The 23649-nt window shown below is 42.3% G+C and overlaps 2 protein-coding genes across 2 annotated transcripts; both read right to left on the bottom strand.

Moving 5' to 3' along the window:
- Positions 1-3952: 3952 nt before the first annotated feature.
- LOC138953562 (zinc finger protein 22-like) lies at positions 3953-5915 on the bottom strand. Its single transcript, XM_070325406.1, has 2 exons — positions 5273-5915; positions 3953-4833 (listed from the first exon to the last, which is right to left on the bottom strand). Exons 1-2 carry the CDS (start codon positions 5418-5420, stop codon positions 4469-4471), a joined length of 513 nt encoding a protein of 170 aa, XP_070181507.1. The 5' UTR covers positions 5421-5915; the 3' UTR covers positions 3953-4468.
- A 2452-nt stretch (positions 5916-8367) lies between these two features.
- LOC138952571 (serine/threonine-protein phosphatase 6 regulatory ankyrin repeat subunit B-like) lies at positions 8368-22263 on the bottom strand. Its single transcript, XM_070324258.1, has 7 exons — positions 22035-22263; positions 15192-15341; positions 14682-14923; positions 14261-14324; positions 12287-12475; positions 10865-11965; positions 8368-10588 (listed from the first exon to the last, which is right to left on the bottom strand). Exons 1-7 carry the CDS (start codon positions 22261-22263, stop codon positions 8784-8786), a joined length of 3780 nt encoding a protein of 1259 aa, XP_070180359.1. The 3' UTR covers positions 8368-8783.
- Positions 22264-23649: the final 1386 nt, after the last annotated feature.

Below are 23649 nucleotides of genomic sequence, written 5' to 3'. Positions count from 1 at the left end.
AGTCAAACTGTATTTAGTGACAATATTTACAATAATGAACACAGTCTCAGAACAAGAACAAAACTGATAAGCATAAATAGACAGGTGTTATTTTTTAAATCAAATGTGCAAGTCCTACTCATACCCAGTGGTCAATGGTAACAGTAGAATGACGACAAAAATACGTAACACCATAATATACATGACATCAGTTTTCAAACAAACACATCTTTAGATACGTTTCGTAGGAAGTGTGGAACCAGGTTGAAACGCGTTATGAAAGTTTCACGAGCGTGTGGCCACTCGTTAAAATCCCGCTCAACGAAAAATGTCATTTGGCGGTGTGTAATCTGTTAAACGTAACGCAACTGAGATCATCAAACCTTAAGAGGACCCAAAGGGCACTCAGCAGACACAGAGAACACTCTATTGATTGACAAATACAGCATGAATATAAATGTAAATTAAGAGAGCTTAAAATGGTGATGTGAAGACGACCCGTCACGTATTGCCGAACTGGGCCCCTGTGACATAAACCCGTCCCTGAACGACATCCAGTGGGCATTCAGATCCAGATCGGACAACAAAGTCGTACAAGCACATGTCAAATCATTGAAACAATTTACAATGTTGAACATTTAAACGAAACTTTTTATCTTGGACACTCAAACACCGGTGAAAAGAGTGAATAGCTTGACAAACACATTAGAAGATCAATTAATGCATATGTTACAAGTAGTTATACAATTCTGTAGCTAATAACAGCAGTTACAACGGAAAGTATATACAAATTACGCAATGAAAGCAGCAGCTCTGAATAACCATTTCAGGCAAAACATCAGATACAAACAGTAACAAAAGTAATGTGCATTAAACCCAAAAGCTGCGATATCTGTCAAAACAAGCTCAATTGTCAATGATGTTACATATGAAGTTACCAATGAAGTTACAATTCTGTACAAAATAAGACCCTTTGGGATGCGAAGAAAGACAACGTTTTATTAACATTATTCAAGCAACAATGTGTGAGGAGATTTTGTCAGTTGACCAGTAAACATGCTATCATAAAAAGGGCAAAAGTAAAAACTTAACAGAAAAACAGTTCACAAAAAGATCAAAGCTGGTCATGATTCTGTGCACAATGCCTACCACGACATAAAATGGACATGTTGCATTCACAAAAATCGGCAATTGGTACTGTTCATTTCCAGAATCTTTCATCTCTGCACCTGTAGTCTCACATATTCATTTGAGCAACATTTTCAATAGACAAGGATGCAAATCAACAGTAACAAAGTTTAAACAAATTCAACATACACAAAACAAACTCGATAGACAATGACAATTTGCTTCAGCAGTGACACACACACACACACACTCTCTCTCTCTCTCTCTCTCTCTCTCTCTCTCTCTCTCTCTCTCTCTCTGGAAAACAGTAACCATACATCAACACGTGCAGTGACTGGTAACAGTAGCAATGGTGATTTTCATTAAACAAATAAAATTCCGCTGTTTACTCCCTTCAATCGTTTAGAACAAAGCACGATCACACATAAAGAGTTGAATGCAATCAAATGATTGGTAATAAAATATGAGTTTACCCATGCAAATGTTAATATTGAAAGTAAGACACACTACTCTTTTAAAGGACCATGAGGCACTTCAAACAGAAAAACCTTGATGGCAAACTTATCTAAAACATAATCACAGCAAAACCTCTCCCCTAGCCGAAAATGCATTCAACAAAAATGCAGCAATCAACAACAACAATTAGTTCTGAATTATCAAATTATGAACAAGATACATGTATCGGTCAATGGTAACATTCACAATGTTAAACACACATGTTCTCAAAAGGAGTGAACATTTCAATGCAAACCCAGAAAAAGCCACAGCAATATATAGATGACGCTGACGCATAAACTGAAATGTAAGTATACTAACCAAACAAAAAACATCCGCAATATTTACAAGGCTTCAAGTAGTTTTCTGTGACAACACTAAAAATGCTAGAAGCAAAATAAAAAGATCTGATGGTAATCAAGAGCAGTTCCCAATAATAACACATACATGTACAGCAGTTCTCAACAGTAACATGAACTGTAGTAACAGACACACACATGTAAACAACCAAGTAAATACAAACTCATCACCATCAGCATACACTTTAACTACATAGAGCCACTACGAATATCAATGTTTTGCCAAACGTTGCAGTAAGTGTCCACATTATCAAAGAAAATTAAACACGAAAGAAAAAGACAGAAAAAAGCCAACAAACAAAATCCTGTGACAAACCAAACTACGAGCATATACACTGGTGAACATCAGGCCAATATCAATACGAAATAGGTCACATAACAAATGCATCACAAAAACAAGCAAACTCTTTTAAATTCACGGGTCAGTCTACAATAATTATTGACAAATAATGTGATTGTCACTACGTTCATTGTTTTCAACCTTCTATGTACAACGTTGTTTCTAGGGTTCGAGACACTATTTTTTACTTCATGAAAGTATTGATAGTGTTGATAGATGACAGATTGATAGTGTCAAATATTTATGTTAGTATCTATACATATAATAAAAGAGAGTGTCTGTCTGTGTGTCTGTCTGTGGTCGCCATACCTCAGAGATGGCAAAAGATAAGCACAAGATATTTTGCATGCACACTGCCCTGGACTGTGACCCACAAATGTGCACCTGGGTTTTAGTTTCTCCAGACATTGTTTCCTTCCTCACACCCCTGACTCTCTTCCCACACTGTGTTAAGAAAATTTTCTTCCCGACGCTTCCGTCATCTGCTTCAGGGGAAATTCAAAGAGGTTGGTGAAGCTATTTATCTCTATAAATGAAGTATTACGAAGTGTTGCACATCGAGATAGGTCAGGTTAGTTCTGTTAGTGTCTATACTTAATGCCAATGGGTTTTTCGGGTTTGTATTTCGCGTATTTTACCCGTGAATCGGCCGAATGACGGACCCGTCGCTGCACAGCTGCAAAGTTTGTCGCTTCGAGCGCAAAATCGTGAGGAAAACGCGTCTTGTAAGTAATGCTAATACATTCTACCAAAACCTAAACATGTCTGCACCAATCCTGCCAAGTGTTGTAGTTGTAGTCCCCCGCAAACAGCTGTAATCGTAAGAAGAATGTGATCATTCCTGCAGATTTGTGTGTCGTGCACCCGATTTGACCAAATTTTAGCGTGTCGTACACCCGCTGTGACGTTTTTCACGTCGTGACGTCCACCCGATGCTCACGTTCTGTGTCGTCTCTCCGATCGTGCACTTACCTTTTGCACATGACCTTTCTCACTTGTTACATTGTGTCATCCCCCATACATAAACACGAATTACATGTATAGCTTTGTTCTTTTGTATTCTGACTGGCATGGAGTCATTTTCAGACACAGTCATGGAGATGACAATAGCCGGATCTTACCACCAATGTGGATAAAGACACCTTGGTAAGTACTCTTAGTCTCGCTTACCTTTCAACCATTGCAAAGGGGTGTTGGGGCAGGAATAAAGTTATCTTCCATCCAGGCCCCACAGTTGGGTTGACATGACAGTCTAGGGTAGATACACTGCACTGTGCGATGCAGGTAGCTGGTATGCCCCTGTCCAAATGGATCTTTAAACATCTTACAGAATTTACACTGATTATAAACAAAGAGATTTTTGACTCACATGCGAAGCAAAAGTGAGTCTATGTACTCAGCCTAGTCGTCCGTCCCTCCGTCCGGCCGTCTGTCCCAAAAGCTTAAACGTTGGATTTTTTCTCAGCCGCTATGAAGTCTATCAGCGCCAAATGTGGCATGATGGTGTATGATGACAAGACCTTAAAAAACATACATAGTGACTTGACCTCGCTTCAAGGTCAAGGTCACGGGCCTTTAAAAACTGTTATTTTTCACATTTTCCCAATTTTCTCCCAAGTTTTTGAAAATGTCGACCCGAGCTACAAGTGGTATATAGGGCATAGTGAACCCTATCTTTTGATACCAGTTTGGTTGACCTTGCTTCAAGGTCAAGGTCATTTTGACCCCTCTGAAATGTGTCCAAAACGTGACTTTACCACTAAATGACAATGTCTCTTGGTAGAAAGTGCCAATAAACACCAATGTGCTTCCTATCTGTTGAATTGATAGCCATGTCTTGTGTGACCTTGACCTGGAGTCAAGGTCATGTGGTGTATTTTGGGTGGGAAAATGTGGAAAATAGTTCTGAATGTATGGTGTCATTGCCAGCTTCAGTTGTTTGACTTTTAATATCACCTGAAGGTCAAGGTCATTTAAAGGTGCATACTCAAGTAGATGCAGACATTGGACAGCCTTTCGCCACATGGCGGCGTAGTTGTTCACGGTGCTTGAAGTGTGCAAAACACACCTTACAAGAACACCCTGCCCGTGTGTGATGGTAACGGACATGGTCACTCAGAAACCTTTTTAGTGCAAAGGTCTTGCCACACTGGGTGCAGGCCACCTCTTATGGTTTCCCTTTGCACACATGCTTTGAGGGGTACACGCTTTTAGGACTTGCATAAGATCTGCCGCATGAATCACACGAATAAGGCTTAATCTTGTCATGCTTCACGTTGCGGTGTGACGTCAGATCAATTTTTTGTGTGAACTTTTTGTCACATATGGTGCATTCATGATTTGTTTTTCCTTCACCATGATCAAAGCGCTGATGAGCCCACAAGGTGCGGTAATGCTTGTAAGTGTTACCACACTCGTGGCACTGGTGCACTGACTTGTCAGCCGAGGCCTCCATCTTCTTCTTCATGGGTGTCTTCTTCTTCTTGGGCGACTTTGGCTTCTCTGTCGAAGGCCCAGCACCATCGTCAGCAGCTGTCCACATACAACAAGATACAAAAAGCTTGTGTTAGTCTAACCAGATCGAATGTATATAAACATTATTCAGGTACAATAGTCCGTTGTTGCATTGTAAAACTATAACTATAACATGATCAGTACGCTTTCATATTATCATAATCAAGCGTTGCCAATACCTGCACACGGACAACAGCTACAGTCAACTGGTGGTAATGGATGGCTCACACGTTAATCCTTATTGTCAAAAAACGATAACAATGTTGTAGCTATAACCTATTGACATGAGGTGCAGCCAATCGCTGCTTTCAGCTGTCAGTTCAATAGGTTTACAGCTACATCATTGTTGTCGCTAAACCTGAATTTTGACAAGAATCGACGTGTGCAAGAATCCACGTGTGAGCGGCCCATAAACATGATCCTGCACAGGCTTACATAATAATAAAATATAACTTACATGTCGATTTCTCTTTGGGTGTCGATGTTTCTTTGGGTGTCACCTTTGCCTCCTTTTCTGGAGTTTGGACTATGTCCAGGTAACTATCCATAAATTCAGCGGATAACTCCGCTTCTTCTTCTTCCACAACTTCCATGACCTGATCCATGTTGTCCCTGAAAAATCACTCCAAGACGATCAGAATACAAACAAACAAGGTCATGTGCAAAAGGTAAGTGCACGATCGGAGAGACGACACAGAACGTGAGCATCGGGTGGACGTCACGACGTGAAAAACGTCACAGCGGGTGTACGACACGCTAAAATTCGGTCAAATCGGGTGCACGACACACAAATCTGCAGGAATGATCACATTCTTCTTACGATTACAGCTGTTTGCGGGGGACTACAACTACGACACTTGGCAGGATTGGTGCAGACATGTTTAGGTTTTGGTAGAATGTATTAGCATTACTTACAAGACGCGTTTTCCTCACGATTTTGCGCTCGAAGCGACAAACTTTGCAGCTGTGCAGCGACGGGTCCGTCATTCGGCCGATTCACGGGTAAAATACGCGAAATACAAACCCGAAAAACCCATTGGCATTAAGTATAGACACTAACAGAACTAACCTGACCTATCTCGATGTGCAACACTTCGTAATACTTCATTTATAGAGATAAATAGCTTCACCAACCTCTTTGAATTTCCCCTGAAGCAGATGACGGAAGCGTCGGGAAGAAAATTTTCTTAACACAGTGTGGGAAGAGAGTCAGGGCAGTGTTCCTCGGATAATGACCCTCCCCATCTATCAATACAGTCTACATAGTGCAAGGGAGGTAAGTCATGCTTTGTCACCCACGGAAGGGAGGTAACTCTCATCAAACCAGTATACCGTGTCATTCTCAAGGGTTACCCCCCGCCCTCTATCTTCCCGCCGCCCCCCCCCCCCCCCCCCACACACACACACACACACTAACCCTGGCCCCTGCTCCCCCTCCCTGCCTTCCAGATCATCGCGAATAATGTTTACGAAACGATCGCCTCAGTGAAAGATCACGAGAATTTACAGATTTCTCTCCCCTGTTCAAAAAGGTATGGCGCGCTCACTCATGAGGTATGCGTGCTTTGATCAGACGGTAACTACAGTGGGTGTGAGAAGGGGAAACAAATCACGAAGAACACGTTGAACCAGCTCACACTGTCATTTTTCTTATCCACATTGGAATAAGATTCGAGAGGTTTCTTCATCAAAGCACACGCCGCGAGAGCAGAAACACCCGGGCGAAGCCGGGCCTGACTGTGTCTGTCTGTCTGTGAGGACAGGAACGCGGTAGTGTGCATCAACAATGCCTAGGAGCCGCAGATATGCACCTGGGTTTTAGTTTCTTGATTTATTGTTTACTTTCTCATATTATGGACCTCTGCTTTATTGAATACAGCCTATATAGTGCAAGGCCAGTTCAGTGCCTACTGTTCACCTGTAGTAAGCACATAATGCCAGTAATATTAGAGACTCGCTATTGCTCCTACGAGGGGAAGAATCGAACAAGAAAAAATTAACCGAACCGTTCATGACATTTTTAAGAAACAAAGGGACGTAACTCTGACTGTGTTATCCAAATAAAGGAGGTAATTAACTCTGATAATTAATGGAAAGCACACATGTCATAACATGCTTTAGGGTTCTGCTAACACCCGGGCGAAGCCGGGTTTGACTGCTAGTATATATCTATATATATATACGACTAGTGTCTGTGTGTCTGTGTGTCTGTGTGTCTGTGTGTCTGTGCGCGATGCGCGGCCAAGGTTCTCGATGGATCTGTTTCAAATTTGGTGATCATATTCAGGTACACCCTGGACACAACCTGGTCGATGAGATATTTCAACACGTGTTCTCAGCGCGCAGCGCGGAACCGATTTTGGTTCCACCTCAGCTATTTTGGTTCCACCTCAGCTTACCCGGGCCCCCATACCGACACACCATAGCCGCTACACCACATCACAACGCCAAAGTTCTCGGTGGTTCTTTTTCAAATTTGGACACCGTATTCAGCTACACCCCGGACACAATATCATCGATGAGATATTTCAACACGTGCTATCAGCGCGCAGCGCTAAACTCATGTTCGTTTTTGTGTTTATTTCACCATTATAAGTAACTCTTCCTTATCTTCTCCAGTGTTTGGCGTTTATCTCCCTTCCTTCGTGTGGCTTTCCCGTTCAGTTGTAAGTTACTATTTATTTTTAGAATGTCACTGCGCTGTCCAGAACGCTTCCCTTGCACCCGTAAGTTGTTCTTACTGTCAAAGTGAAAAGGTCGAATCAATTTATAGCCACGCGAAAAATACACTCTCACCTATCTCTATATATTTATAGATACAGATATGCATATATATATACGGCTTCTCTGTGTGTGTGTGTGTTTGTGTGTGTGTGTAGGCAAAAACCTATGTATTATAGAGTTCTGTTTGTGATGGGGTCTAGCGGCTTTTGTCTGTCTGCATGTTCTGGCATGTGAGAAGCCACAGCAGATAATATAGGGCTAAGAAATAAGCTCTAAAATTCTCAATCCCGTTTGACAGGACTTCGCCTTGCAAAGGTGATTGTGGTGAACCGCCACGCTGTCTGTCTCTGTCGCGCCGTTCACCCCAAATTCCCGTTTCTGAGAGTGACTATTTTTAGAATGTCACTGCGCTGTCCAGAACGCTTCCCTTGCACCCGTAAGTTGTTCTTACTGTCAAAGTGAAAAGGTCGAATCAATTTATAGCCACGCGAAAAATACACTCTCACCTATCTCTATATATTTATAGATACAGATATGCATATATATATACGGCTTCTCTGTGTGTGTGTGTGTTTGTGTGTGTGTGTAGGCAAAAACCTATGTATTATAGAGTTCTGTTTGTGATGGGGTCTAGCGGCTTTTGTCTGTCTGTATGTTCTGGCATTTGAGAAGCCACAGCAGATAATATAGGGCTAAGAAATAAGCTCTAAAATTCTCAATCCCGTTTGACAGGACTTCGCCTGCAGAGGTGATTGTGATGAACCGCCACGCTGTCTGTCTCTGTCTCGCGATTCACCCCGGCGAAGCCGGGTATTCCTCTAGTATATATATATACACGTACTTCATACGCCAGACTGAAAAGATCAAAATCAATAAGGAACGTTGTTTTATTTATATACGCACAGGGAAAATGTGAAGTCAAAACACAGCTTTCTTCTTCTTCTTCTGCGTTCGTGGGCTGAAACTCCCACGTACACTCGTGTTTTTTGCACGAGTGGAATTTTACGTGTATGACCGTTTTTTACCCCGCCATTTAGGCAGCCATACGCCGTTTTCGGAGGAAAAAAACACAGCTTTCAACAGAAGGCAAACTATATTTACACTATTTAAAGAAAAAAATGCTTCTGAAATGTCTGTAGCGTAACAAAGCTTACAGGGCTACTACATGCATCCTTCAAGATCGACAAACATTGCCACACTATCACTTCAGACACAGATACCAGGAAAGGCTTCTGGGGAACAGTTCAATCACCGGCATGCGGGAGGTAGTTCTTAAAAACCTGTATCACACGGACATGATTTTCTGCCACAGCAATGTCGCACGGTGTAAGGTCATCTTTGTTGAGGACTGTAGCATCAGCACGATGCCGCAGCAACATGTTGACAACGTCACAATGCCCAGCACGTGCAGCGAGGTGCAGAGGAGTGCACCCGTCAACGTTCTGAATGTCAGTCTCAAAGCCACTCTCCAACAGAACTTTCACCACGCTGTACTTTCCACCCGAACTTGCGAGATGAATGCCAGAGTCCAGGTTCTTGTTAACGACACGTTTGTCGCTTCCCTTGCTAAAAAGAATTCTGACTAACTGCGAATCTCCAGCAGCGCAGGCACAGAGAAGTGCTGTGTTTCCGTCCTTGTTCCCATCGTCGACCTTCGCGCCCGCACGTAACAGTTCCTTAACGCTTTCTACTTTCTTCTTGGCAAATGCAACGTTCTTCCCTCGTAGCTTTCTCAGACTGTTCTTGTCTGAACTGTTCTGCATAAGCTGGGTACCTAGTGTCATCTCCTCGTCCATGCAGCTTACATTCAGAGGTGTGTTACCTTCCTGATTCACAGCGTTGACATCAGCGCCAGCCTGCAGAAGCTTTCTAACAATCTCAAGTTCAACCACAGCGATGGCAAAATGGAGCGGAGTGTTCCCACATTTGTCTTCAGCATTCACCCTTGCGTTATTAGACAAAAGATAACCAACCACTTGAATTTTACAATTCATTACAGCAATATGGAGGGGAGCTTCTCCAAAAGTGTTCGCTGCATCAATGTCTGAGCCATGCTGTAAAAGTACGCCGAGAGCATATTCTTTGTCGACAACACTAAATTCAGACTCAATACCATCGACGATGGTATCGTCAACACTTAAGTCAGTTTCATTTATAACTGAATCCTTCAGTTGATGGCAAATCTCCAAGCATATGTCTTGCAAACTGCAGGCTGAATGAATTGGTAGATTGCCCTTGCAATCTCTAGACTGGATATCAGATCCTCGTTGAATCAATTCTTCCAGTATCAAAGTATCTTCAAATGTACTTGCAACATGTACAGGTGTGAGCCCATAATGATCAATCTTGTTAACTTCCGCTCCGTTATCCAACAGAAACTTAACAAGACCCAAGTCTTCACATGCACACGCGTAGTGAACCAATGTTCTGCCATGGGAATCGCATGTATTGACGGTACCGCCGGAAAGGAGACAGGTCTGAAAAATGTCTGATCTACCGTACATTAATAAATGGATTGGCATAAATCCAGCACAGTTTATGATATCAGTCTGGGCATTCCATTTTAATAAGAGCTCAATCATGCCTTCATTTTCCACAAGAGATGCAACAATAATCGGACTGTTTCCGTTGTCATTTGTCACGTTGCAGTCGCAACCACTGTCTAACAACAACTCAACAATCTCAGAGGTTCCATGTTTGCATGCAATGAGCAGAGGTGTATCCCCTTTCGTATCTTTAGGGTTTAGATCAGCACCTGCATCAAGCAACAATCGAACAAGTTCATCCGAACCCGCATTACAAGCATAATGCAGTGGGGTCCTCCCATCTTCATCTTGCGTGTTTGTGTCAACTTTGCAACTCACGAGCTGGACAGCCAACAAGACATCCTGTTCCTCACAAGCTCTGTGGAGTGCAGTCTTCCCCTGTTCATCCTGGTCTGTTTGATCGGTTGTGTGTTCAACGAGTAGAGTCAGAATTGCAGTGTGACCATTTTCATTTGCCAATTGCCATGGTGTTTTCCCAACTTTGTTTGGGATATTTGGTGATGCTTGGTGTTGAAGCAAAAGACGCACAACTTCTAGGTTTCCATCAATACAAGCCTCGTGGAGAGCTGAGTTACCACTGTTGTTAGCGGCGTTTACAGTTATGGATTTTTCAGCTACAACCAAATTACTGTTACAAATCTCCAAAAGAAGTTGCACATTTTGAGCAAAACCTGCCTTGCTTGCCAGAATAAGGGGAGTATTGCATTCTGTGTCTGCCATACTACAAGCTGAATTGCCTGACTGATTGAATTGCTCCAGAAGACAATCCAGTAAATTACTATTTCTATTAGCTGCTGCAAGATGAATAGGCGTTTGTTCGTTGTTGTCAGTAGCTGTAAGGTCAGCGTTGTGGTGCAGGAGTAGGTTGAAGGCTGCAAGGTTCCCTCTGCTACAGGCAAAGTGTAGTGCCGTTTTGCCATTCACATCCTTCAGGTCAGCGGTTGCTCCTTTCAACAGCAGTAGCTCTAACGCTTCATCATATTTAAAGACAGCTGCAATGTGGAGTGGCGTTTGTTCTTGATCATCGATGGCATTTATCTCTGCCCCCTGTTCTACAAGAGTGTTGATGCAATGGGTGTTTCCGTTTTTGCAAGCCAAATGAAGGGCTGTCGCGCCCCTATTATCTGTAATATTTATTCCGACTCCTTTTTTCAGAAGTGCTCGTATGATTAGATTCTGTCCAGATGTCGAGGCAATATGCAGAGGGGTTTCTCCGTCTTCATTTTTGGCCTGTGTGTCTGCCCCATGGTCCAGGAGCGCCTGCACAATATCCGTGTTATCTTGCGCACATGCGGAGTGAAGCGCCGTCTGCCTATTGTTATCTGCGGATTTAAGGTCAATGTCGCCGCGAAGAAGTTCCTCGACCGTAAGTGCATACCCTTTGGCAGACGCAAGATGCAAGGCGTCTTTGCCTTCAATATCTTTTACTTTGGGATCTGCTTCTCTCTCCAATAGTAGCGTTACTACTTCATTTAATCCAAACATAGCTGCAATGTGAAGGGGGGTGTTTGAACTAGTGTTAGTAGCATTCACCTCTGCGCCATGATCAAGAAGCAGTTTGATGCACTCCATTTTTCCTTTGCGGCAAGCCAGATGAAGTGGTGTTCTGCTAGCCTTATCTGCTGACTTCACGTTCGCTCCTTTTTCTAACAATGCCTTCGCGATATCCGCACAACTCAGTGTAGAAGCAATATGAAGAGGTACTTGACCATTGTCATCCTCAACCTGCGTGAGTGCTCCATACTTAAGCAGTGCCTGTACAATAGCAAGATTGCCACCAGAACATGCGACGTGAAGCAGATTTCCCTCGCCGTCTCTGTTTTCTACAGAAGCACCATGTGCAAGAAGACTCTCCACGATTTCCACCTGTTTTTGTGTGACTGTCACAAGTAACGGTGTTTTGTTATCCACATCAGTGAGATTGGGATCCGCACCGTGACGTAACAAGTAGTCAGCGAAATCTTTTCTTGGACGCATACATGACAACATGAGTGCAGTTCTTCCTCTTTTGTCTTTTCTATTCATGCATGTTAAATCGTTCTCCAACATCAACATCAAAAGCATAAGGTCTGGGTCTTCACGTCTGCTAGCCAAGTGCAGAGGAGTGTTCCCATAATTGTCTACAGCGTTACATATTTCAACTACAGCAGGAGGGTTAGATTCCTTTGCTTTGTTAAGTATGCATGTCACCATGTCAATACGAAGTGCCGTTATTCCGACGTTGTCCGAAGCTCTGACATCTGCATTGTTGTTTAGCACCTTGGCAGTGTCTGTGTGTCTTTCGGCGAGAGCATGGTGAAGAGCAGTTCTACCTTCGTTGTCAACAGTATTTATCTCAGCCCCGCTGTTCAACAAGCGCAGAGCGATTTCAGTGTAACCAAGTGTGCAGGCTGCAATGAACGCAGTCGAGCCTTTTCTATCTTGTTGTGCTGCGTTTGCTCCATGGTCAAGGAGTACCATGGCAGTGTCAGGGTGTTGTCGGAGGATAGCAAGGTGAAGAGATGATTGCCCATTCTTGTCCGTGGTATGTATGTTTGCTCCTCTCTTCAGTAAATGCAAAACAGTTTCAGTATGACCGCCTCTGGAAGCAACATGCAGTGCAGTCCAGCCTCTTTCGTCTTTATCCTCAATGTTCGACACATGGTTCAACAGTAAATCAACCACGTTGAATTTGTTTTGGTTTGCTGCAAGATGAAGTGGAGTACCCCCGTGTTCTTCTTTTACTTTTGTACTTGCACCGTGTTCCAGGAGGTATTGTACAATAATGTGGTTGCCCACATAGCATGCCACATGCAGTGGCGTCAGTCCCACGTTGCTTTGACACTGAATATCTGCACCATGTTTAACTAAACACTCCACAATGTTTGGATGGTTTTCCATGCACGCAAAAAATATTGCAGTCATTCTTTGCTGAATCTTTTTGTTTATAATTGCTCCGTTTTCCAGCAGAAGCAAAACAACATCCATATAGCCCTTTTCGCTTGCGATGAGGAGGGGTGTTGTTCCATTTTTACTTGTAGTATTGCAGACAGCAGCATGTATCGGTGGGTCAGCCTGCTTTGCTCTATGCAAAACGTGCTTCACTGTGTCAGTGTCACCAACACTAAGAGCAATGTGGAGTGCAGTTTTTCCTGCTTTGTCAATGGCAGTGAGATCCATGTTGTTATCGATGAGCGTTCTGGTTACTTCAAAGTTTTTGTTTTCACATGCCATGTAAAAACTACTTTTGCCTGCTTTGTTTGTTAGCATCATATCCGCTCCTTTTCTCAAGAGTGCCTTTACTGTGATACCACAGCCAGAAATACATCCAAAATGCAGAGGTGTCTGGCCCATGTCATCTGGAATATTAACACAAGCATCATGTCTGAGTAAGGATGAAACGATGTGAGAATACCCTCTTGCGCATGCTACGAGTAGAGGTGTTCTTTCTTTTTTATCTTTGGCTTTAATGTTAGCTTGATGATGAAGAAGGAGTTCTGTAAGATTCTCATATCCATGTTCGCAGGCTACATGCAACGGCGTAAATCCATGCAAATCTTCATCGTCAATTGGTGCCTCATATTTCAGTAAAAGCAGAGCAGTTTTTACCATACCATGAAGGCAAGCAATATGCAATGGTGTCTTCCCTTCCTTACACTTTGCCTTTATGTCAGCCCCAGAGGACAGCATCTGGACAACATTTTCAACCTGCCCATAACGACATGCAACATGCAGTGCAGTGTATCCCAGCAAATCTTCTGCTTCTAAATTGGTTTCCGTTACCGGAAGTTCAGATACAATTTCAGTAAACCCTCCAGCACATGCACGATGAAGGGGCGTCCAGCCATTTTTGCTCAGAGTATTGACATTAGCACCTTTGGCCAGCAACCACCTCACAGAAACCAGTTTACCGCTTGCACAAGCCACATGCAACGGAGTCAGGCCAGCATCGTCAGTATCTTCTATCCCCATACCCATGTTGAGCAGGGCTTGCATCATATCAGTGTTACCGTTTTCACAAGCAATGTGAAATGGTGTCCTGCTGCTTTCTTGTTGCATTCTGTCAAATATTTCCCCTCGTTCCACAGGCTTTGTGGCAGCACTTTCCCCCCAATTACTACTATCATCAGCACTTTCAAGCCAAAGGAATATAACCATATTTCTATCATTTCTGAAACTCGGGCGATTTTGCTGACTCTCATTGGTTTCTACAGTTCGGACCTTGGGAACTGTTTGATCAGAATCATACAGTTTTGCGTACTGTTCACAACAAGATGCAAAACAAACTCCACTTCTGTCAATGACCAGAATTTTTTCCAAGTCAGCATCCTGCAGCAACTTGTCTCTAGCTTCAACGTGTTTCTTCAAAATTGCTGCCTTCTTTGAATCTGTGAGCGACTCAGCACTTGCCAGGTTGTGATAGGGAAAGCCTTCAAATATGTCGGTATGGCCAGGATTTTGTTGCATTTGTGCCATGACCTCTGACCTGATTGTGATAACTACGACGCATGAACCTCTTTGAACGAATCTCCTTAACCCTGTGAATACTCCTGACCACTTCTTGTAATACTTCTCACTGAAAGCATCGTGTCCAAACACGTCTTCAAGAAGTATTACCTGTTTCCTGCTGGGGCCCCCGACATGGTCACGCCATTCTGCCAATCTCTTGATAACAAGAGCCGTGCGACCTTGGCTTTCGTAGTGACGCAGCAACGCCCTGCCCAAGGTCGATTTTCCAGAGCTTTTTGGACCGGTCACCACAACAACACCTTTCTGGTTTACGTAATCAGCGCATTGGAGGAAAGATGGTGTCTCAACAAAAAGATGCTCATCTGTAAAAACTTCTTCCTTGCTCTGATCTGTAACAAAGAGAAAAGGTTGGATTAAGATAACATGCGTGCAGCAGTGTGAATACATTAGTCCTTATCATGAGTTGTTGTCAGTTTATCTGTGTAACACTCAGAACAGGAATTATAATTATTAAATATAAATTGCCATAGCCTTGACAATGCATTTACCCATCGATTGGTAGAACGGTCCACAATGAGTTTACATACCTTTGGCCTGTTTCTACATTTTGTAAAAATTCAGATACCAGATATCTTAATGCATTAATGTTAGAATTACCCGTAATCTGCACATATCCCCCAGAATCCACATTAGCGACGTTCTGGGTGTTGACAACGTTAGCTGTGATGACAGGCCTGTAGTACTGTGTGTTCTGGTCCACGTTGATCTGGCCTGCCATGTACAATGGGCCCTCCACTGCAACAGCACCTGTAGTGAACCACAAGAAAAAACAAATTAAAGAAATCCTTTTGGCTTCCTCCCCAAGTAAAAGTCCTTAATAATACACTGGTACGAGGTATGATCCAAACAAAATGATCAAATGTGATTTTCGCGTATCTGGCCCAAAATACAGCAGTCATTAGAACTACTTTCCTCCTACATCGATACAAAGTCACAAGTGCCTGAGCCAATCAGAAGAGGCCTTAAGGTGGCCTTATTTGGGGTTGCTTTTGAGCTCTGATTTGACGGCTTTTTTTAGGTCCTGAGTGCAGTGAAACTTGTTGGCAAAAAGTCTGATTTTCAAATAGGGTATAACCAGACATCACAAGGGGTTTAATCAGGTCTGAAGAATGTGTGAGGCAAAAATGAGATCATTTTGGTCTTTTAGGAATAAAGTTACGGCCCTTCTTTTGTGGAGACTGACATTTTCATGGAGGAGAAGGGAAGTCTGGGTTTCGCAGTTTGGTCGCTGACTGTTTAACTCGTAAGTAAGTTTGAGTAAAAAGGTTTCAGCATAGTATGTGACAATGACAGTGCTGTTAGTAGACAGAATATCGACAGCAACGGGACCTTCGTGGTCGAAAAATACAGCGAATAGCCCTGTTTCCGCTTTGAAACCCTCCCTTACAAATGTGATACATCTCGTCATTTTGGTATAGAGACGCTTTGTTTCTGTGTTCTCTGGCACTAAAGTAGAAGGAAACCAAAGTCTCATAATCAGTGACTACAGTAACAACAAATTTGGGTCTACTGGGTTCACAACGGTTGAGCAGATCGCGTGCAAGAGGACCCTGATGCTCCTTTCGTTCCCCTGTCAGCTAATGAGGCACCCATTTTGCGGCCAGCTTTTGAAGCAGAAGATCATGGTATAGAATTCTCTGGACTGTTCCATATGAAAGTTTAAGTTTTGCACTTTATACTCGCATGTACACTTTTTAATTTTAGTTCTTGAATTTTGACAAAGCAGCTACATCAATCTCGTTTGAAGCGCTCTTCGGAAATTGTTTTGGCCTGTCAGGCATTCGGATTCCCCTTTTCCCCAGTTTCGATTTACCTTTTCTTTTGTCAGATTATAGAATATGGAACAGCTTTGATTCATGTAACGTTCTTCAGCTTTGTAGACATTTTCTTTGTACCATCATCCAGCTACACTCTTTCAAAGAGGTGAAGATTTTCATGGCGCTTGACAAAAGACCCCGTTTTGAAGCACAACCCAAAAGTGACGTATTTTAAAACCTCGTCAGTTATGACGTAGTAACTTAATGACGTCATCTCTTAGAGGTACACCAGTTACATGGTTGGCCTTTCAAATGATATATTACTTTTCATGATCAGTGGCCAGAGACTTGTATAATCGCGGTTTGATCATCAAGTTTTGTTTGGATCATACCTCGTACCAACAGCAAGATTTCCCTTAATGAATGGTTAATTTCTCGTCAATGATCAGTGCTCTTCAGTCGTAGTTGTATTCTCTCAAGCAAAAGATAGTACGTACTAGTACATCCCATTGTCATGCAATCTTTTTGAAGCAAAGGGAAACAACTCAGAATGATCTGTAATCTTTCCAGATAGATCAGGCTCAACCAGACTTGATTTATGTTCAGGAATATGTAATCAAACCTTAAAAAAATAAAAGCGTTTGAATTTTCAAAGAGCTGAGCTTCAATAGAGGTTGAATTAAATTATTATTTTTTCTCTTTTTCTTTTAGCCAAACGTAACTCCACTGTCACCTTTAAACTTCAGGCAGGTCACCCCGACTTGGGTTTTGAGGATGTGAAGTTTAAAAGCTCTTGCTTTAGACAAGTTGAAGAAAATTTTCATTTTCATTTTTTTTCAATCCAAACGAGACACCACTGTGACCTATAAATGTGACCAGGGTCAACCAGACTTGGTTCATACCTACAGGACATTAGATCCTATAGGTGTGTGACATTTCCCGGCTCCAATTTCAAAAATATTTAAGTAATTTTTACTTTTCTTTATCTTAATTAGAACATGACTCCGCTGTGACTTTGAAATTCGACGATGGTCAACCACACTTTGATTACGCCGGGCGTTGATCAAATTCTTTAAAAAATTTAAGTTTAAAAGCTTCGGCTTTAGAACATTTTCATAAATTACTAATTTTCAATTTTATGACCCTAACTCGATTTGAGGAGGGTCAACCAGACTTGAGTAATGTGGGCAGGTCATCCAACCAAACAACTTTGTAAAATGTCAAAGTTCCAGTGTTCAAAACTGCTTAAGAAATTGCTAATTTTCCGTTTTATGACTCAAATACCATCCTGCAATTTTGGTGATAGGGACATTAAAAAAAGAACAACATCCGAACCAATCATCTCTTTCTCTCATCCCGGAATAAAACTTTCAGAGCTGTGTGTGTGTGTGTGTGTGTGTGTGTGTGTGTGTGTGTGTGTGTGACATTTGATGAGGGTCAACTAAACTTGGGTCAAATCGGGAGGTCATCAATCTGAGATGCGTGTGAGGTTTTAAAGCTCCAACATAAAAAACAACTTACGAAACCTCAATGTCAATTTTGTTTTACACAAAGCAGACCCCGTCGTGGCTTTGAAATTTGCAGAGGTCAGCAAGAATGGGGAGGCCCTTGAAGTGTCTAAAGTGTCAAAAACATTTGAGAAAACCTCAACATTAAATTCTGTCCATACAAACGGACTATGATTAACCCATTTCACAGGTTAGACAAAAATATTGTGGGAGGGAAACGACCCGGAATAAAACTTTCAGAGTATTGCACTCGCGCGTGCGTGCGTGTGTGTGTGTGTGTGTGTGTGTGTGTGTGTGTGTGTGTGTGTGTGTCTGTGTGTGTGTCTGTGTGTGTGTGTGTCTCTCTCTCTCTCTCTCTCTCTTTCTCTCTCTCACTGGTTCTGTCTGCCTGTGTGCGACTGTGATGAGAGAGAAAGAGATGATTGGTTCGGATGTTGTTCTTTTATTAACGTCCCAATTACCAAAATTTCTATCTTGGGCCGATGAAAGTTTGTTTCTTTTCTCAATTTTACCAGGGGGTCTCCTTTTTTACATTTAGTCAAGTTTTGACTAAATGTTTTAACATAGAGGGGGAATGGAGACGAGGGTCGTGGTGTATGTGTGTCTGTGTATGTGTGTCTGTGTGTGTGTAGAGCGATTCAGAGTAAACTACTGGACCGATCTTCATGACACTTTACATGAGAGTTCCTGGGAATGATATCCCCAGACGCGTTTTTTTCTATTTTCGATAAATATCTTTAATGACGTCATATTTTGTAAAAGTTAAGGCGGCACTGTCACACTTTCATATTTCAATGAAATTTATTGAAATTTCGGCCAAGCAATCTTCGACAAAGGCCGGACTTTAGTATTGCATTTCAGCTTGAAGGCTTAGAAAATAATTAATGAGTTTGGTCATTAAATATCTGAAACATGTAATTAAAATTATTTTTTATAAAATGATCCAATTTGATCTTATTCTTCATCATTTTCTGATTCAAAAAACATATAAATATGTTATATTCGGATTACAAACAAGCTCTGAAAATTTAAAAAAAAATGAATAGAGATACAGAAAAGCGTGCTATCCTGCTCAGCGCAACCACTACCGCGCTATTCTGGCTTATCGATTTCACTGCCATTGCCACGAGCGGTGGACTGACAATGCTACGAATATACGGTCTTGGTGAAAAAATGCAGTGCGTTCAGTTTTATTCTGTGAGTTGGACAGCTTGACTAAATGTTGTTTTTTCGCCTTACGCGACTTGTCCAAACTTGTTTCGTTTATGTCTATCACAGTTCACATTTAGATGGTTCTGAAAAAAAGCTCATAAGTTTTAACACTTGTTTTTTTTAAATAAAAAAAATCTTTATCTCCTTTAAAATGTCAAATAACGTCCGGGGTGGACGTCCCAACATAAAACCTTCTGTAGTGTTTGCCATGAATTTTGTTTACCCCCACACGCTTGATAAGAACGTATTCAAAGGTCCAAGGTTCATCGCACCAAAAACAGTAAGGCAGGTCAGGGCCGGACTACCGGGGGGGTTATGGGGGTTGCGCAACCCCCCCCCCTAGCCTAAACATGTACCTTACTCATTTAATTTTTTTTTATTATTGCTTATTTTATGCCGTTTCATGCAAGGAGCGACCATTTTCCTATCTCATAATATGACCTACCCATCAGCTTCGCACAACGAGGGGGGGGGGGGGGGGGGTTCTAGGGTTTCCGGACCCCCCCCCAGCCAAAAAATTAAAATATTGAATGAGGTATGCATTTCTTTATTTTACATTGAGTTTCAATTTTTGGGGTATTAATCAGTGACAAAATCTGCTGCCTGAAACTGATAATGATCATCCTCAGAATGCACCAGATTGCACCATTTTGCATCCTTTTTTTCAAAATTTTCCGGGGGGGCATGCCCCCGGACCCCCCTAGCAAGCTAGGCGCTTCGCGCCGTCGGCTCGGCGCTTTGCGCCTTCACACCCATATCTTCACAATATACTTTTGAAAAAAACCACCCATAAAATGAACTGATCCGTCCCTGCCGCCAGGGACATCCCCCTGGGCCACCACTGGCAACCCCCCCCCTCCTCTTCGCCTAGTCCGGCCCTGCAGGTCTTCACCTTGCAACAGATATGAATGTGTAACTGTGACCAATAGATCACCTGTGTCACAGTCCAAGGTGACCATTATGAAGACAACAGAGAAATGTCTCTTCCCTTCTGTTGAGGTGGCCCTGATGCAAGCTGTCTAGAAAGCTGAGGGAGCTTGTGTTCTTCAGGTTCGTCCCATTCCCTCTACCATAGGTGTTTGATATACTTGTTCGTGCGAGAATTGAAATCTGAAACCTGGGTGTGTTTGTCAGTGGTGGGCATTTCCAGTGGTTATTTTGCAGCTTTATCAGCTGCTGAGCTTCCTCGAATTCCCATCTGTGGATGGCACCCACGTTAACATTATGTATTAACCTTCTTCATCCAAAGATGCATGTCGCTCTTGGGTCTCTACGTACCAGGAGCGGGTGATGCAGTTGCATTCCTTTCCCGGCTGTAAATGCCGGTAAGGAATCCGAAAGGATCAGGAAGTCCGTCTTCTTGGACTGATACACCTGTTCTAAAGCTAACTGTAGAACCTTAAAGGCCCACTGGCACTTCGCCTCACAGGAAGTTTACAGAACGATTACATCTTTTCATTTAAACAGCTTTACTCACATAAGGGAACACACTCGCAATAGCATTTAGCACCATTGAATGCCACTCACAAATCACTTGAATGGCTATTTAGCACGCGTAAGCAGTTCTCGTGGTTTATTCAACCCCCGAGCCATTGGGCCACCGTGTGACCCCACACTTAATTCATGCATGACTTATTCAGTCATTTGCGGTTTCAAAGCGACTCTACATCTGCAATAGCACGTTAATGTGTACATCTGAATCTAAAATACAACAGACGACTGCAAGTGACACAAACAGAGCAGCGGCTGTTGACTTCAAAGAAACTAGCGTTATGCAGAAAATTCGACTGCTTGGGCAATGGTAGGATGCAGCTCATGAGATGTGATTTTAGCCCTGTCGCTGCAGTGCGTTTTTACGCGCAATGCTCATTCTACACATGCACAGCAACAAACAATATCAAATGTTTGGAAATCTCATTCGACTGGCATTCCAAAACAATGGAAGTTGCATGGTTTTCGGTAGCCTACTTCCCCGCCATCAAGTAAAAAGAGCTGCATCTTTATACTTACCATTCAACTCACACACCATCCTCGCATGACCGGCATTCGGTCTTCATCATAAACGAATTCTTTCGTGATTTAAGAATGTTTGTCTCACATGCTGTCAATTTATTATTTAGATTTTAAAAGTTAGGTCTAATGCCAAAACGAGGCGTCCAATTTGTACGGTTGTACGTCCTGTTCGAACTGCACGAAATAAATTCTTTGAATATGTCTCACTCTCAACGGAAAACAGCCAGGATGTTCCCGAGCGATAAGCGTTCAAATGGAAGCATCTTTGTACTGTATGTAAAAGCTTGGGGAGCTCAGTGATCAGGAACAGATGGTTTACGGGAGGCGGAGGGTGGCTTTAAACTAAGTCCGTGAGAACACAGAACTTTCCTCTGGAAGATGGGCAAAACTGACACTTTGCCTTCAGCTTTGGGCTCATCAGTGTAGATTCGTTGGTGTGAAGGGAATCCAGTATATAACTGGTTTATTAAAAACAAAATGCTAAAAATTAGGACGTTTTCTTGTACTTGATTAAATCCAGGCGGACAACTGGGTTGGGTAATTTTCATGGTGGGGTATCTTGCTAACACTAACTTGTTTGATCTCGGAATCGACCACGTCTGAGAGAATATGCGATGAGAGAGGTGCAATTTCGTGTTGATGGCAAGAGAGAAAGAGATTGAAAGGTTAAATGTATTTCAATTAATTATGTTGACTTTTTTTTTCGCGTTTATGATTGTGCATGTGAGCATGATGTGAGTTGCTGCCTTTTGAACATCCGGATGAATTACCAACCTTGCTGCATTCTGAAGCAAAAAGCTGAAAAACAAAGTTTCATTTTGCAGTCCACTGCTTTGCAAACGCATCGTATTTGATTTTTAAAATGTCCTGCTCTCGCTGCAAACAGCCAATGAAAAGTATTGCATGCTGATTCTAGCCTTATGTATGTATTGCCGTAATAAATTAATTACCTCGTTGGTTTTGGTTTCGGAGACCACCAGGGTAGACATCCAGCCCGGGCTCATCCCAACGATCCACGATGTCATTTGATCGAGGTACCACATTCTCATAGTTCTTATGTCGATTGTCGCCTGGCGGCAAATCCTCCCGGCCACGAACCCTAGCGGCAGATTCAAGCACTCCGTAGGGTAAATGTGCTCCATTGTGATCATCACACTCCGAGTTGTCCGAGTCATCCATGTTTTCTGAAGAAGAACAAAACCCTCCTTTTCAATTGTTGCTTGTAAAACTGGTCCAGCTGAGTTGACGAATTCCAAAAATAACTTTGTCGGGTTTGGATGGGTTGAGAAAGAGTGATTACCCTTACTTTTAGGGTGACAATCAGTCCACGGGGCCGGGACAATGAGCACGTGGGGATAACTTGTCCTCCTAAAAGCAAGGGTATTCACTCTTTCACAACCCATACAAACCTGACAGAGTTATTTCCGAATCGGCTAGTCATGTAAACTTCGCACACACAAAACTGCAATACTTTTTTGCATCCCGATCTAAAAAAAACCATCATCGTGTTTTTGATTCAAATTTGTCTTGCTGAAAAAGGCCATCACTTTGGCTATAAATTGCACTTGTCAGCTTGAAAATATTGTTCACAATGTCACGTGTCAGCTTCTCTAATAGGGACACCCTTGAAATCAACCTAACCCAATCTAAGTTTGCATTAAGAAAATCAATTTAAACAAGTGTTGACCTTAACGGGGTCAAGAAGCCGCCCTTGGTAATATGGGGGTGGGACACGGAGACAGACAGACAGACAGACAGAGGGAGGGAGATTTTTTTTAATGAATAAATTATTAAAGTAAATAAATGAATTTTAGAAAGAATTGATTCAAAAAAATATAATAATAAATAATTTTAAAAAAAATTGACCGAGCTCTTTAAACGTGGTGACATGGTAGACAAACAAACACCTGAAACACGGACAAACAGGCAGAGCAAATCCAGTAAGCACCCTTTACAAGGCGGCTTAATAATCCAACGCATGTTCGCATGCTGTCAGTGATAGAACGAGACCCGAAGGGAAGTAACTCATTACGGCCTCTTTCCAAAGTAAATGACGTACACACAGGGGTGTACCTTAACTTTTTTTGCTACCGGCCAGGGGGGCCGGTAAGTCAAAAATTGAACCGGCCCCCCCAAATCCCAACCGGCCCCCAACTTGCCGGGATTTCTTACAACCGCCCCAGCGGCTCGTCGCTTGCTAACCACATACACAAAAGACGTACATTCATACTTATAATGCATACATGTGGATTTGCACTACTAATAACTACCACAAACACACAGAAAACTTGATGACTAAAATGCTATGTTTTAATATAATGATAATTAACCTTGTTTTAATAAAGAATTTAAAATAAAAGCCGCCACAAAGAAACAAGAAATCAAAACCACATTCACACCCTGTCACACAATCACACACTAAACCTCACTAAAAGTTACCCCCTTTATGTACCCCTACCACACAATTTACAAAGTAATTTACTATGGAACTTTACTTACCACATAAACACACACTACAAAAGAGTAAATCAGCATTTTTTTTAATTTAAATTATGTTTTTTGTTG

The sequence above is a fragment of the Littorina saxatilis genome, linkage group LG17, assembly GCF_037325665.1.
Source record: "Littorina saxatilis isolate snail1 linkage group LG17, US_GU_Lsax_2.0, whole genome shotgun sequence".
NCBI classification, from domain to species: domain Eukaryota; kingdom Metazoa; phylum Mollusca; class Gastropoda; order Littorinimorpha; family Littorinidae; genus Littorina; species Littorina saxatilis.
This window is presented reverse-complemented; position numbering and strand designations above follow the sequence as displayed.

What these genes read in the sequence shown, in the direction of transcription:
- LOC138952571 (XM_070324258.1), bottom strand. Translation starts at nt 22,263, where the DNA reads ATGGATGACTCGGACAACTCGGAGTGTGATGATCACAATGGAGCACAT. An exon ending in CCGAAACCAAAACCAACGAG is followed by an intron (nt 15,342 to 22,034) that starts GTAATTAATTTA and finishes GGTTCACTACAG; the next exon opens with GTGCTGTTGCAGTGGAGGGC. An exon ending in AACTGTAGAAACCAATGAGA is followed by an intron (nt 12,476 to 14,260) that starts GTCAGCAAAATC and finishes CGTTCATTGCAG; the next exon opens with CCTGCACACTTGGTTACACT.
- LOC138953562 (XM_070325406.1), bottom strand. Translation starts at nt 5,420, where the DNA reads ATGGATCAGGTCATGGAAGTTGTGGAAGAAGAAGAAGCGGAGTTATCC. An exon ending in ACCCAAAGAGAAATCGACAT is followed by an intron (nt 4,834 to 5,272) that starts GTAAGTTATATT and finishes GTATGTGGACAG; the next exon opens with CTGCTGACGATGGTGCTGGG.